Source organism: Balaenoptera acutorostrata, chromosome 12 (genome assembly GCF_949987535.1).
Source record: "Balaenoptera acutorostrata chromosome 12, mBalAcu1.1, whole genome shotgun sequence".
Classification (NCBI taxonomy): Eukaryota; Metazoa; Chordata; class Mammalia; order Artiodactyla; family Balaenopteridae; genus Balaenoptera; species Balaenoptera acutorostrata.
In genome coordinates, this window is record NC_080075.1 from 40515503 (window position 1) to 40531005 (window position 15503).

At 33.9% G+C, this 15503-nt stretch overlaps 1 protein-coding gene across 11 annotated transcripts in view; it reads right to left on the minus strand.

The window, feature by feature from the left end:
* EHBP1 (EH domain binding protein 1) overlaps nt 1-15503 on the minus strand; it is a 343070-nt gene that overhangs the window by 259161 nt on the left and 68406 nt on the right. For all 11 annotated transcript variants that reach the window (XM_028168400.2, XM_028168401.2, XM_057558222.1 and 8 more), the window contains exons 4-5: nt 14362-14457; nt 8624-8677 (exon numbers count right to left, since the gene is read on the minus strand). In XM_028168400.2, coding sequence (XP_028024201.1) covers nt 8624-8677; nt 14362-14457 — 150 coding nt within the window. The remainder of the gene's footprint in view (nt 1-8623; nt 8678-14361; nt 14458-15503) is intronic.

A 15503-nucleotide genomic window follows, 5' to 3' on the forward strand; every position in this document is an offset into this window, starting at 1 on the left:
CAGGATGTGTTTATGCAGCCAACCCCAGTCCTCTCCCTGGGATCCGACCTCCGAAGCCCGAGCCTCAGCTCCCAGCCCCCACCCACCCTGGCAGGTGAGCAGACAAGCCTCTCAGGCTGGTGAGTGCTGGTCGGCACTGATCCTCTGTGCAGGAATCTCTCTGCTTTGCCCTCTGCACCCTTGTTGTTGCGCTCTCCTCCGTGGCTCTGAAGCTTTCCCCCCGCCACCCCCCGTCTCTGCCAGTGAAGGGGCTTCCTAGTGTGTGGAAACCTTTCCTCCTTCACAGCTCCCTCCCAGAGGTGCAGGTCCCGTCCCTATTCTTTTGTCTCTGTTTTTTCTTTTTCCTTTTGCCCTACCCAGGTACATGGGGAGTTTCTTCCATTTTGGGAAGTCTGAGGTCTTCTGCCAGCATTCACTAGGTGTTCTGTAGGAGTTGTTCCACATGTAGATGTATTTTTGATGTATTTGTGGGGAGGAAGGTGATCTCCATGTCTTACTCTTCCACCATCTTGAAGGTCCCCTTCATGGAATAACATTTTTTTAAATTTATTATTTATTTATTTATTTATGGCTGTGTTGGGTCTTCGTTTCCGTGCAAGGGCTTTCTCTAGTTGCGGCGAGCAGGGGCCACTCTTCATCACGGTACGCGGGCCTTTCACTGTCGCGGCCTCTCTTGTTGCGAAGCACAGGTTCCAGACGCGCAGGCTCAGTAGTTGTGGCTCACGGGCCCCGTTGCTCCGCGGCATGTGGGATCCTCCCAGACCAGGGCTCGAACCCATGTCCCCTGCATTGACAGGCAGATTCTCAACCACTGTGCCACTAGGGAAGCCCTGGAATAACTTTTAATGGAGTATAATCTGTAAAAATACTGAATCGCTATGCTGTACACCTGAAATTAATATAATATTGTAAATTAACTATACTTCAATTAAAAAAATAACTTTATCTTTTAGGTTTCAACTTATATATCACTTTCAATAGAAAGCTCCCCCTCACCCACCAGGACTGGGTTAGGTACTCTTTATATGTGCACATTTAACACCCTATACTTTTCTTGTAGTGGTTGCCTGTTTATTTCCCTCTCAGACTGTAGGATCCTTGGAATCAGGAGCCATATCTTTTTCAATATTATACTCTCAATAACTAGCAAATATCTATGACATGGTATCCATTTAATCAACAGTTAGTGAATGAATAAGCAAATATGAATACCAAGACTTTAATCTGGTGAAGTTTTATATTGCTCCACTTGCTTGATCTGTAGGTATGATTAAAATTAATAAAGATGATGAACTGGGACAAAAATCAGAAAATCTAACCAAAAAGACTACCCAATAGCATACACATGTAAGATACACATAATAGTATGAAAATAGTGCTTTGTTGCTGCTAAATAAAACTTAAATTTGTTAGCTAGGACATTTTACAAAGTAAACTACTACATGAAATAAATTGTTTAACACGCAGTAGTTTATTTACTGCTTTAATACAGGGTTTCTTGCATTACACATAGATAAATACCTTACAGTAGACTTTAGATGTTAATCCATGTATAAGGTCCCTTCCTGTGTCAGGAATTTTAGAATGTAGGGTTTGAAGATAGTAACTTGCTTTCTTCTAATTCATATAATCTAATAAAATTGACAATTAACAAAAAAATGACAGGCAAGATGAAAATGGAAAACTAAATAAGTATTTAAGCAAATAGGTAGTTACACAAGAATTTTAGGATTTTGAGAATTCTGTCAAGCTCAAGGCATATATTATCATTCTTGGGCATACCTTTCTTTAAGTGCAACAAAAGCATCTCCATTACTTTCTTTAAAGCCAAAGGGTCACTTCAGAATAAAGGAGATGGAATTTTCCTTCAGAAACGCAATCTGAGATATTTCTGAACTGGAACAACACACTAAATATTTAATATGAGGAAAATGAAGGAGGAAAAAAAAAGTGTATATGTATGGACTTTCTCTGAAATTTAAACACAATGAGACTGAGCTGGCTCACAAAGCTTCATTTAACTACTAGCTATATCTAGAATACCCTACCTAATTTACACAGACAGACAGTCACCATTCACATAATCATATATAACAGAAAGTTGACAGGATAATTAAAAGATCAGGAAAGGCTGTCTGAACTATGAGCTTCCTATTCTAAATGCAGGGGTTTAATTCTAAGGGGGTTGGGGGAAAAGCCTTGTTGTTTCTAATATTAACTTAAATATCTTCTATATGAAAACAAGAACACATAATATCACTTCTCAAGGAACAAAATAGTTAATTTCGAACCTTAGGCCTACCACGTCAGAAAGATGATCTACAAGGAAATTAAGTTTACAAAAAATTTAAAAAACAAAACAAAACAAAAAAACCCTTTGTAGATTGATCACCTTTTCTAACATGCCAATAACTTTTAACAAGTTCCCAAACTGATGGTGCTCAAAAGTGGCCTTTGTTATTTACAGAAGAAATGATACAATATCTAAGATTAACTTTAAATAATCTGGTTTAAAAAACAGTGGGAATGAAATAAAAGTGGGGATGAAATAAGTTTACCGAAGTATTGAAGATTATTGAAGCTTGGAGATGGGTACACAGAGGTTTATTACTCCTTCTACATTTTTTTTCTTATTTTTTTTACATTGATGTATAATTAATTTACAATGTTGTGTTAGTTTCTGGTGTACAGCAAAGTGATTCAGATATATATAGATATACATATATCTATATATATCCTTTTTCATATCCTTTTCCAGTATAGTTTATTACAAGATATTGAATATAGTTCCCTATGCTATACAGTAGGACTTTGTTGTTTATCTTTTTTATATATAGTAGTTTGTATCTGCTAACCTCGATCTCCTAATTTATCCCTCCCCTACCCTTTTCCCTTTGGTAACTGATTTTTTTTTCAATGTTTGTAAGTCTGTTTCTGTTTTGTAAATACGTTCATTTGTATTATTTTTTAGATTCCACATATAAGTGATATCATATGATATTTGTCTCTCTCTGACTTACTTCACTTAGTATGATAATTTCTATTATCATAGTGAGTAAATGAGATAATGTGTATATAGCATTCCACACAGTACCTGATATACAGTAAGTATCCAATAAATTTGTTAAGGTAATATATTTTGGAGACGTCTGCATTTTATTTGGATATTTTATATTAAACAAAAACTTTAAATTTCACTGATTGTGGGGTTATAACAAAGTGCAAAGAAAATAAAGATATCAAAATTCCATTTTTGAATGCTCTTTGCAGCATGCCTTCTCAGTGTCACAACAATTTACCAAGAGACTTTCAAACAAAACCCAGACTTTACAAGAGAAAAAGACAGTCCTTTGAAATTCACTAGGTCTTCTGTATGTAATGTGGAAACATACATACAGAAAGCATGTATTAAAATGTAAAGCAGAGCACAATATTATAACATGTTATTGCTACAGGAATAGAACTGTTTCTCTAGACCAGAGTCAATTTCGTCATCCACCACTGAGGGGAGCTGTAACCTAGGAAAAGGTTTATATAGCATTGCAAGGTTAAACTTTCTAGAACCTTATTATATTGGTTTAATAAATTCTTATTAAAATATCTTTCAAATTAATTTGACAAGTATGCCTGAATTCTCTTTTGGAGACCTTACAAGAAATAATAAAGCTCATTATATCTATGTAACCATAATAGTGGAATTCCTATCCCCCTTTCTTGCTTTTTCTCTTTAGCACTTATATATTTAACATGTATTTAACATATATTATATATTTATATGATCTAACATAGTATATATTTCACACACATTAATTTTTATTTTCTGTCTCTCTCTCACACACACAAATGTAAACTCCATGAGGAAGAGATTTTTAATGTGTTTTATATACCACTCTATTTCCAGTACCTAGAAGAGTGCCCAGCACAAAATACATACTCAGTGAATTAACTGCTACTGAATGAATGAATGAATATGATGATGTCATATAGTGAACTGCTATAAGTTCAAGCAAAGTGAACTGCTACTACCTGAAAAATGTAATGTCTACTTATATTGAATTTAGGTTTAAAAGAAAATTTCTAAGAACAGTTCTTTAATCCTAGAGATGAGTATATAGAGAGAGCCCATGAGAATGGCTTAGTATACATTCATAGTAGAATCCCTCTTAAATCATCTGAATGTCACAGAGAATTGGTCAATTAAAGGGAAGAATTATAAATACTGATACACAAACATTTTAATTTTGTTTAATACATATTAATGTGTTTCATCACCAGTTTTCATGGCCTCTTCTTTGAGTATAATTTCGTTGACTGTCAATTTTCTCACAATCAACAGCCATAACGTATCATTAGTGTACTTCAATCACTTTTAAATGAAATCAATATATAAGGACAAAAGAGAAATAATCTGAATGCAAAATCCTTTCAGATTTTCATAAATTTTCCCAATTTTTTACAGTTGTATTTCCATACCAGATTTGACAGCAGTTTTTAACAACTCACTTCTATCAACTCTTTCTAAAGCATTTTAAAGGTTTTCATGAAATAATTCTTCAAACTGATATTTCACTGGCCTAGGAAACATCTAATTAAATTATATAATTACAATAACGGGTCAACAGCATTACAAGAGGTCTTGTAAGGGGTCAAACGCAACTTAAAACTCACCTGTGAGAGAAGTGTGCAGAAGTGTGTCAGAGAGTAGCCTACTAACCATGTTGACACATGTGGGATTAAAACCAGGACGTTTTACAGACAGAATGGAAAGTATGAGGTAATCCATGTAAATTAACTAGAGACTGATCAGGAGAACCTCTACTGTAATGACATATGGATCCCTCACATAATATCTCACTGCCACTAGAGTCTACTTTTTGAATTTTTCTTCAATATAGTTGATGAATGCTAATTCCTGTCTTAAAAAGAATAAACCTTACAGGATATTGAGTTTGACTATAATCATTCATTCACTCACTCCTTCAACAACATATAATATACTGAGTACCTAGTACACAAAAGGTACTACGTAAAAAAATTGTGGTGGCTACAAATATAAGTGGAACAGATCTCTTCCCCTATTACTTTGCCAAGCAAGAGTCCTTTTAGCACCTCAGAAAACTGACCTAGGTTTTCCAGAAGAGGAAAAAGAGTTAACACACCTGGATTGGTAAATAAAAAAATATTCTCAAGATTCATTTTTCTCTCACCATATAGAAGTTGGTCCCAGCAGAAAGAAATTAAGTTCTTCCTGAAAACTAGAGGGAGACATGCCCAACTCTAGTCTATCTTCCATGTGAGAATACACGACTTTTGTTTTGTTTTAGGGTTAATTATATAAACTCATCCTTTCACATTAAATAGTTGACAATTTATGATAGCTGTCCTAATTTAAAGTATGTAAATTAGTGTGTTCTCCTTTAAGTTAATGTATTTTAAATGGTTTAGTCACAACATATGCATTCATGTTCTTTCCCATGCATTGATAAGAGTAAAACAATTTCACCACACTTCCTAAGTCTGGGAACTTTATACAATGTAAGTAAATAATGGATGCATTTAATACTTACCTCTTTTAAAAAATAAACATTATGCTAGTAAAATAGGTCAAATCCCATAAACGTCTCTTCAAAAACAAAACAAAAAAAAACCTGCTGTAAAAACAGGCAAAAGTCAACAATTAAAAAATCATAAGAAACTCATCTAATAAACTATTTGTTATTTTCTTGCATTAGGTTCCTAGCAATCATCATCATTATTGCTGTCACTATTATTAATAGCTAAGGAATTAATTGTGTGTTCCTCTCACATTCTGATTAATTTTACTTCTCTTCAAATTAGGTCTTCAATACCTAGATTCCCCTAAGTTCTGACCATCTCTTTAAAGATGGCGGTTTCTGTTTTTTGTTTTTTTAATACCCACGGCTGAGAAGTTAGGCTTCTACTACAAAGGTTAATACGTGAAAAGTATGTTTACATGAAAAGTGAGTTTAAACCACAGTTCAATTTTTTTTCTTTCATTCTTTGTTTTTTTTTCCCCCCTAATCGTGGCATAGGAAATAACTATTATAGCAACAAGGAGTAGGGGGAAAGAACGGTTGTGCTAAAAAAGTTCAGAATAGGAAACTTGCAATAATACTCATAATCCATTCCAGAAATAAAAATATACAGAAAATATATATGCCAATATTGATTGTTTAAAGAAAGATATAAATTAGGGAGTTATTAATTGATCCCAAAATGACATGCCAGATAACTCTTTTAAATATTTCATTCTCCATGAACTTGAAAATCAAAAATTTGATCTACAAAAAGATAATTTTCAAAAAAGTTTATAAAAATATTCCTATTGACTGAAACAAAGTCATGGACCTAGAAAATCCCTCTGAGATCATTTAGTAGAAACCTTTCATTTTACAGATGAAGAAATTAAGTCCTAGAAAATAATCTCAAGGTCACCAGCTTTGAAGGCACATCAGGATTTATACTCAATTCTAACCAATCAAAAGCTCATGTCTTCTCTATACTATGATATGGGAGAAAGGAAAATGCATTTTTTTCAAATAAGAATATGAGGAGGCAGAATGACAAGAAGGTAGAAAATCTTTTAGCTATTAAAAAGCATAATGATGGCTGGAAATGTCCACAAATGCAGTGTTCTCTCCACAATGTAACTCAGAGTAAGGTCTCCAAAATCTTCAGACAGAGTAAAATTTAACCTCTAGTAACAGTTCAATTAAAATGTTGGTTTTATAAAGTTTTATAAACAATATGAATAATAGTTAAAAGCATCTATATTATTTTTATTAGATTTTTGTGAATCTAATTTAATAATAAACACTTGGAAAGAAGAAATGCTAATGTATTTTATTTTCCATTTTCCTCCTATGGCCACTCCCTTACCTAACAGTCAGATTTCTAGCAACTTCAATCACTTGAGTAATAAATAGGCAAATGAGCAAAATAAGCTGCTGGGCTTAAATATATTTTTCATAAAAAGGATATAAATGTACTCTTCGACTTAAGAAACACATACCCCAATATGGAAAGTATAATCCAAAATATACCTCTTTATTTCATGATCCATTTAAATCTCACTGTTTTAATTTTAGTATTTCTCTATAGACCTTTAAAATATTTTTATAAAATATATAACACAGAATTTAAAAATATTTTTCCTAAAATCCTATAGATTTGAATGCCTTTTGCATCCAAACCTGATCTATATCATATAGCTTTTTTTTTTTAACTTGTACCTTTCAGTAACAGCTTATAACGTATTCCTCAGAAATTTAGAAATGCTGTGCCTCTATCCTAAAATTAATTAGAGGTGTAATAAGAACACCTTTCTAAACAAATATAAAGTTAGTGTTTACATACTTCTACCATTAATTACAACCCAAAATTAACTGGCTAATTCTTTGGTACATCAAATTAACAAAGATGTATAACAGAGCCGCAAGTATCGAAAACCGTAAAACCATCCATTGGGGAGAAGCTCTTAACTTAATGAAAGCTAGATTTTTAAGGCTGTAACCAATTTCAAGAAGTGTAAGTTTGTTTGTTTTTAAAACCTCAATGCTATTCCAAGTATAGTGTTCAAACCTATCACTATAGAAAATCCAGAACTGTTAACATGTGTGAACCATAACACAATGACATTGGCTTGATATCCAGCCATCAGAACTCCTTCCACTGTGTTTGGACCTGATCTCCTTCCCAAGCTTCCCAGATCTTCATGTCTAAAAATGGCCCAGCTACTGCTGGAAAAAGCATAAGATTCCTTTTACCACTGAGATATAAAACAAAGTCAGGCACAGAAAGGAAGAATATGCTGTTATAAAGCACGTTATAAAACTGTTACAAATATATTTTAGAACTTTAATAACAATCATGGTAATGATGTCGATGACAATGATAAAAGCTAATATTCATTGAAATTATTTAATCCTCACAAACCTGTAAATTGATTGCTGAGAAGTTAAGAAACTTACCACAATCACAGAGCCTATAAATGGAAGAGCTAGGGCTTGCAATCAGGTCTATCAGACTCCAGAATCCACATTCTTTCTCACTGTAGTTTCATGGCCTGTCTTCCCTAATCTCCATTCAATAAACATTTATTAAACAACTACTATATGCCTGCAAGTCACCTGGGACTCCACAATATGTAAACTAATTGAAGATGATTATTAAAGTACCACTCTAGAATCCCTCAACCCAAAGAGTTAAAGCATATACTTTTTTAAAAAAGATTTCTAAGATCATTCATAGTTTCATTCAACAAATGTTTCAATGAGCATTTGTTATGTGAGAAGCACCATGTCAGATGCTAAATAGATAAAAAGATGAATAAGACATGATCCTTCCCTCAAGCCCCCAACAGAATACATAGAGCATAAACATAATTCAGCATTGAAGAGTATTTTTACGTCTATATTTTTAACAAAAATATTTACAAATAATTCTGCTACCGGCTATCATTTCGTTTAAAAAATTCTGAAAGTTACAAATCACTATTTAATTTTTATAAGGCAACATTTCTCCTACCACCAAAATGCTAATGTACCTTAGTAATTTATACAGTCAAAAATATGAAAGGTGACAGAATTTACGATTAGCTTACATTTTCTATGACAAATGTCCACTCTTTATCTTCAAATTCCTCTGCATGAGGATCCTGTAACAAAAGCAAAATATAAAGTTGAAATACATTTCTTAATTCAGTCAATCCAGTTAAGAAAATACAAACAGCCTTGCTCTTAGCTTTTTCCATCTTTTTAAAAAAGGAGAGGCAGAATGGCCTACTCTTAAGAAACTTCCATAACTTACCTAAATTTAAATCATTATTTTTTACTAAGAAATTCTCTATTTTACTTATGTTAATGCATATCATTATCTTCCATCATTCCATCTAAAACAATACAAAAAGAAACCGAGGGACAAATATAATATGATATCGCTTATATGTGGAATCTAAAAAAAATGGTACAAATGAACTTATTTACAAAACAGAAATAGAGTCAGAGATGTAGAAAACAAACTTATGGTTATCAAGGGGGAAGGGGGGGTGGGAGGGATAAAATGGGAGATTGGAATTGACATATACACACTATATATAAAATAGATAATTAATAAGAACCTACTGTATAGCACAGGGAACTCAACTCAATACTCTGTAATGACCTACAGGGGAACAGAATCTAAAAAAGAGTGGATATATGTATATGTATAACTGATTCACTTTGCTGTACAGCAGAAACTAACACAACATTGTATACCAACTATACTCCAATAAAAATTTAAAAAAAAAAGAAACCCAGGTTCAGATAATTTAGTGAGTGAACTATTAAGAAGCACTTTATTAAGATATTAAATGCCCATATAAAGCTCTGCCCTCATTTCTATACCTCTAAGTATTTTAAACTCAAAGTATCACTTGAGGCAAGGTTTTCTTGGTGCAGAGGTTATATAAACATCTGGAATTTCAAAGTACCTCAAAGGACTTCATAATCTACACAAAATGGCAAATTGGATGTTGATACCCCCATCCGCCCTCCACCACCAGAAACCTAAGAAAGGGTAACAGATCCCACAACCAAATGCAGCTTTTTTCTATATGAAGCATACTTTTGCAAGTATTTGACAAATATTTATTAGCTACTTATTATACAAGGAATTATAGAGGTGTTATATGGATTCAAATATAGTTGTCCTTGCCTTCGAAGACAAACAACTAATGTAAATACATATATGATGAATGAAATACATGGTCAAACAACTAATCTAAATACATATATAATGAATGAAATACATGGTTTTACTAGGGATTAGAAGACAATACATTTCTTAGAGGAATGAACAATAAAAGCTTTATGAGTGAGGAAGCATTTGGACTAGGTGGGATTGTATAGAATTTCCACAGATATTAGAGTAAGTAAAGGTAAAAGGCAATAGACTATAAGATATAAAAGGGAAAGTAGTGGGGTTGCATCATAAGTGCATTTAACTTATTCAAGTTCAAATTCATGTGTTAGAGGTTGGGGAGGGATGGAGGTACTGAGAGAGAGAGTGAGTGCACATAGATGCTATTCCCCTACTGGGTCTCAGGGACCACATGCTTCTCATAGGGAAGCATCTTATTCATGACTGATTCCACTTTAGTCTATTATTAATCTTCAGTTTCTACTGCCACAGCTGAGTTTGGGTCCTCATCACTTTGTGCCTAGTCCCTTTCAAGATAAAAGTGACTGCAGCACTCTCCCAGACTCTCTGCCCTCCAATCAATCTTGTACACAGATTAATTCTCCCAAACCACAGTTCTGACCATGTTCATACCAACTCAGATTTTTTTAATGACCCCTACAACCTATGGGATAAATTCCAAACTCCTTAGTTACTTCTTTACTTCTATTTACTTATTTTTTACTTTAATAGCATGGTGGCTAGCTGATTCTGAGCTGTCCTAAGGCAGCTATTTCTATGGGTAAATTCACACAGATAGTATAAAGACCTGCCAAAAAGGAGTTTCCTTGGTGGTGATGAGCAGGGAGAAGTAGGAAAGAGTAGAAAGGAAAAAGAGGTAGAGAACTCTACTTGATATCTGTTTCCCCAGCCTGGCCCTGCCCAGGTTTCTAGAGAGCAACTACTGTAAATAAAGCCTGAAGGAGCTTTTCCATGAGGAATTTAGGGCACAAACAGTGCTACTTTAGAGACCAAGTAATAAAGTGTGACACAATGCTTAGGAAAAAGACATCTTACCACCCTTCCTGCCTGCCCCCACCTGCACCATTGTTGAAGTATGCAGCATAGTTCTAGTACAGCTGATACAGTTAATAATAGTAGTAGTAGTAGTAGTAGTAGTAGTAACACAAAATATTTGCAATGCACACACTCTGCCTCAGTTATTGTGCTAAGGGTTTTAATCATCACAGCAACTTATGATACAGCTACTATTTTTATTCCTATTTAGCAGAACAGAAAACTGAGACCTAAAAGATGTAACTTCCCACAAATAAGTGTTAAAATTATGTTGCAGTTCCAGGTCTGTCTGGCTTTTAGCCCTGTTGTTGCTTCAGTTTTATCTCTGTGTCCCCAGGACCTAGAAAAGTACCTGGCACACAGTGGTTTCTCAAGAATACTTGATGAATGAATTAATGAACATATATCTTACAAATTAACAAATACTGAACAGTAACTTATATATGATATACATTAATTCTCAAAGCTGATGAAACATTTTTTAGAAACAGAGATGATATATTACCCTTAAAAGAAAAATTTTAATGGGACCAAGGGACATATCTGATAGGGCAAAGTCACTAAAAAGATGTAAAGGAGCAACAATAATGTTCATTTTGGACTATCTACACAATTAAATAATTATATTATTGACTAAACAAAAACATTGGTAGTAAAAATTGCTTCTAGCCTGAATCAATTGTCTTCTTTATATCCTACTCTCTACCCTCTAGTGTCTCTTTTACTACCACTACACTAAAGAGAAAAATTGAAAATGGCTTAAAGAGCTGTTTTCCTTCTCAAAACCCTAAAAGGCTTTTTTTTTTTCATTAACTAGAAATAGCTATTTTCAATCTATTTCAAAATCAAGCATGCAGGCTAAAGAAATTAATTTCTGGTTAAGTCACAGAAAAATGAAATATATTGATAACTTTTTAAAAAAGCACGTTGTCTATGAGCACAACTCTGTGAATACCATACCTAGGACAAAAAGGATTCAGAGCAGTCCTTTCCTATTCACAAGTTTCAGGATTAAGTAAATTGTGAGACTTTAATATAAGTAAAAGGAAGGGGGAAATACGAAAAAGTTTTCCACTTGAATATTTTAAATGCAAGATCCAAAAAAATTACCATGAAAGAATGAAAAATTATTTTGTTTTGTTTTACTTTTCTGCTTTTCTATGGAACTCTGGGAAGACGTAGAGTCAGGAAGATAAAGATATTTATCTAAGTATTTATTTAAGTATTTTAAATGGTCACAAGTTTGCCTCCATAGCACGATTGAAGAGAAATGTGTGTAATACAGCAAAATGGGGAGGAAAGGGTATTTGGGTTTTTCCCCTACAGACTAACACTTACAGACATAAGAGTTCAGTGATAGGATATGCTGAACCTTCTCATCAGCACTTGAAAACTACACTCACCTCCTAATCCTCCAAGTAACACATTTCAACAGCCACTTTCAACTCAGAATCACTCAGTTAGTGCATATCCTTTGCCCAAACACACGGCTGTCAGCCATTTATTGGCTCTCTTCTAACCCCTTGTTCTCTATCATCATTTTTTTTTTAAAGTTGTGTAACTATGTCCATTCACTTGCTTTACCAATATAAACAGACTGAATCAAAAACACACAAGAGATTACTTAAAAGTCTTCCTCAAGCATGTCAGAGATTTTGCTGTTGTAATCTATATTCAGAGCGGTTTGTATTACAGAACAGGCCATACAATGTAAAACAAAATCAAAAACAAACAGACAACAACCACCCCAGGGCTAAATTGCAGTGTGACCGGGCAAGTTACCTTCTTCTTTAGTCTCAGTTTCCTTATCAGTACAATGGGAATAATTACAGAACCTTAGGGTTGCTGTAAGAATTAAATGAAATAGTACTCTAAAGGTCTTGTTGTTAACTACCAATCTTACTATATCATTTCAGTAGGAGAGGTATGGTTAAGGGGGGTTTAATAATAGGCTTTTAGGACAGCTGACTAAACGGTAATAGGATGGTTCTGATCTTTCCTGAAAAAAAAAGGAAGAGCAGCTACAGTCGCATCCCTTATTTCTCCCTGGGCAAACAAATCAAGTATAGTGTATATATGATAAGCATAATCAAGTAAGTTATAATACCAATAACAATAATATCAAAACTATAAAGGATCCAATAACAATAATATCAAAACTATAAAATATACATAAAGTGTTAAGAATCTCTGATAAAATAGAGTATCTATGAAACAGAGCATTTAAAAGTAGTGTCCCATTCATGGGTTAGTACATCAACATTCATCATACTGTTTTGTTCTATTGATCCCTGCAGTAGCTCCAGAACATATGAATTAATATACTGGATTACAAAATCAAAAGTATTTTTTTACACAGTGATTTCACACTCTAAGCCATATAACTTTGCTCAACTTAGATTTCATATCCTAAAGTATTTTAGTGGATTTTCACAAACTTTATGTTTGTGCTTAATGAGATGTCTTCCTTCATTCTGTCCTTCTGTAAAAGTAACTGTAAAAGTAACGTCAACACAATTGGAAGGATTCAAGAAGAAATAAAGCATTTGTTTCCTAACTGCACCACTTTCAAGAAGGCTGAAACTGAGACATACTCGTCTCCACCTTTTTTTTTTGAGCAGGTAAGGAATTGGTTAGGAAAATAAATATTCTAGTGCATAACTGTCATATGTGTGAGGACTATTTTATAATGTTAAGAAATAAGGCAGGGCTTCCCTGGTGGCGCAGTGGTTGAGAATCCGCCTGCCAATGCAGGGGACACGGGTTCGAGCCCTGGTCTGGAAGGATCCCACATGCCACAGAGCAACTAGGCCCGTGAGCCACAATTACTGAGCCTGCGCATCTGGAGCCTGTGCTCCGCAACAAGAGAGGCCACGATAGTGAGAGGCCCGCGCACCGCGATGAAGAGTGGCCCCCGCTTGCCACAACTAGAGAAAGCCCTCGCACAGAAACGAAGACCCAACACAGCCATAAATAAATAAATAAATATTTAAAAAAAAAAAAAGAAATAAGGCAAACTTTCAAGAAAAAACATATATAAAAGGAGTTAGCTATATGCACAGCTATGTTTTTGGACCTGCACTTGGAATTTATTATCAGAATTTTTATTTTAAGCTATAGTATTTATAAAATATTAACATTTATAAAATATTTATCAAAAATCAATTTTAAACTTATCTTCTTATATAACATCAATAAAATATTTATCATATACTAATTTAAAAACCTATCTTGTTATTAGTCAAACAAGGCTAACAAAATGAGGGTCAGGACTAAGAATTCCACAAACCTCAGCTTTCCACAGAAAAAAAACTTTAAAGTTCCCTGTGGGTGGAATGTAGGAAGTAGTAAAAGAAGTATTCCAATTGATCTTAACTGGAATAAGTTCAAAAAGACTCCCAAATTATTTGGACTTTATAGACCATGAAACACCCTGATATCCTTACATTGTTATAAATTGCTATATCTCTAAAAATAATGCACATTAAGGTCCTTACTGCACATTAAGGACCCAAATGTATAGAACAATGAATACTGAAATATTCCGTCATTTAGAAGTATGATTATATAATAAATCCTATAACTTATAAAACTGGAACTTACCTTAAAAAGTGTCACAGTGATTTCAATGTTTTCAGGAACAGGCCATACTACAACACCACGGTATGGATTTTTTATTCCAGGCTGCCAGCTATGAGCCTACCAGAATAAAAATAATGGCTTCAATTTGAAGTACAGGAAATGCAATGTTAATAATTTACAAAAATATATTGACCCTATTTAACTATCCATTAGATCTGTCTCCCTAAAACAAAAATGATTAGTCAAATAAAACTTTTCAAGCATTAAACTTGGGCTATGACGGTTATATCACATGGTAGCTACAGATTACTATCTGTAAACAAACCTTTACCCTCTCCCATGCACACATACATACACACACACACACACACACACAAGAAGATGCAAAAATGAGGTACCTCATATTTTCAAAAGCTATTTAGGATTGAATAAAAACCTTATTAGGAGAAACATTTTTAAAATTACTTTGTGATTTAGGAACTTAAGGGCAAATTCATTCTTTAAAAGGAAAAATTAATTGTATAGTCTGCATTTAAGATCATTTCCCACTAAACCATAATGTTTATTTGGGTCAAGTAAAGAAGAAAGCAGTTGTACAGTTAATGTTTCTAGTGCCTATAATTTTAAAGACTTTTTTCCTTATAAATATTATCAAGGTTCCCTAAGGAACCCCCTAAAATGTGGGGGTCACCACTCTAGGTCTTCCATTGTGGTGGCGTTTCCAGCCAAAGCTAATGGATAATGGTATGCCAAGACAGCTCAACTAAATCTTCATCTCTCTGGGCTTCAGGACTGTCCGTGGACATGCTACGAAGGTGGTAATAAAAGCTGACACTTAAGAAGTACTTTCTATATGTCAGTCCATATTTGGAATTTACTTATGTTTAACTCATTCAATCTGCATAAGAACCCTATGAGGTAGCTACTATTCATTCATTCATTCATTCACTCACTCAATTGATACTATCTACCAAGCGTTGTCTAGGAACTGTAGTAAAAAAAAAAAAGAAAAAATCTGCCTTAGTGGAGTTTTCAGAATAGTAGGAAGAGACAGACAAATAAAATAATTAAGTAAAACAGACAGCATGTTAGGTAGAGAGAAACGCTGTGGAGAAAAATGAAAGTAGGGAAGAAGGATGGAAGGGGCAAGTGAAAGTAACAAT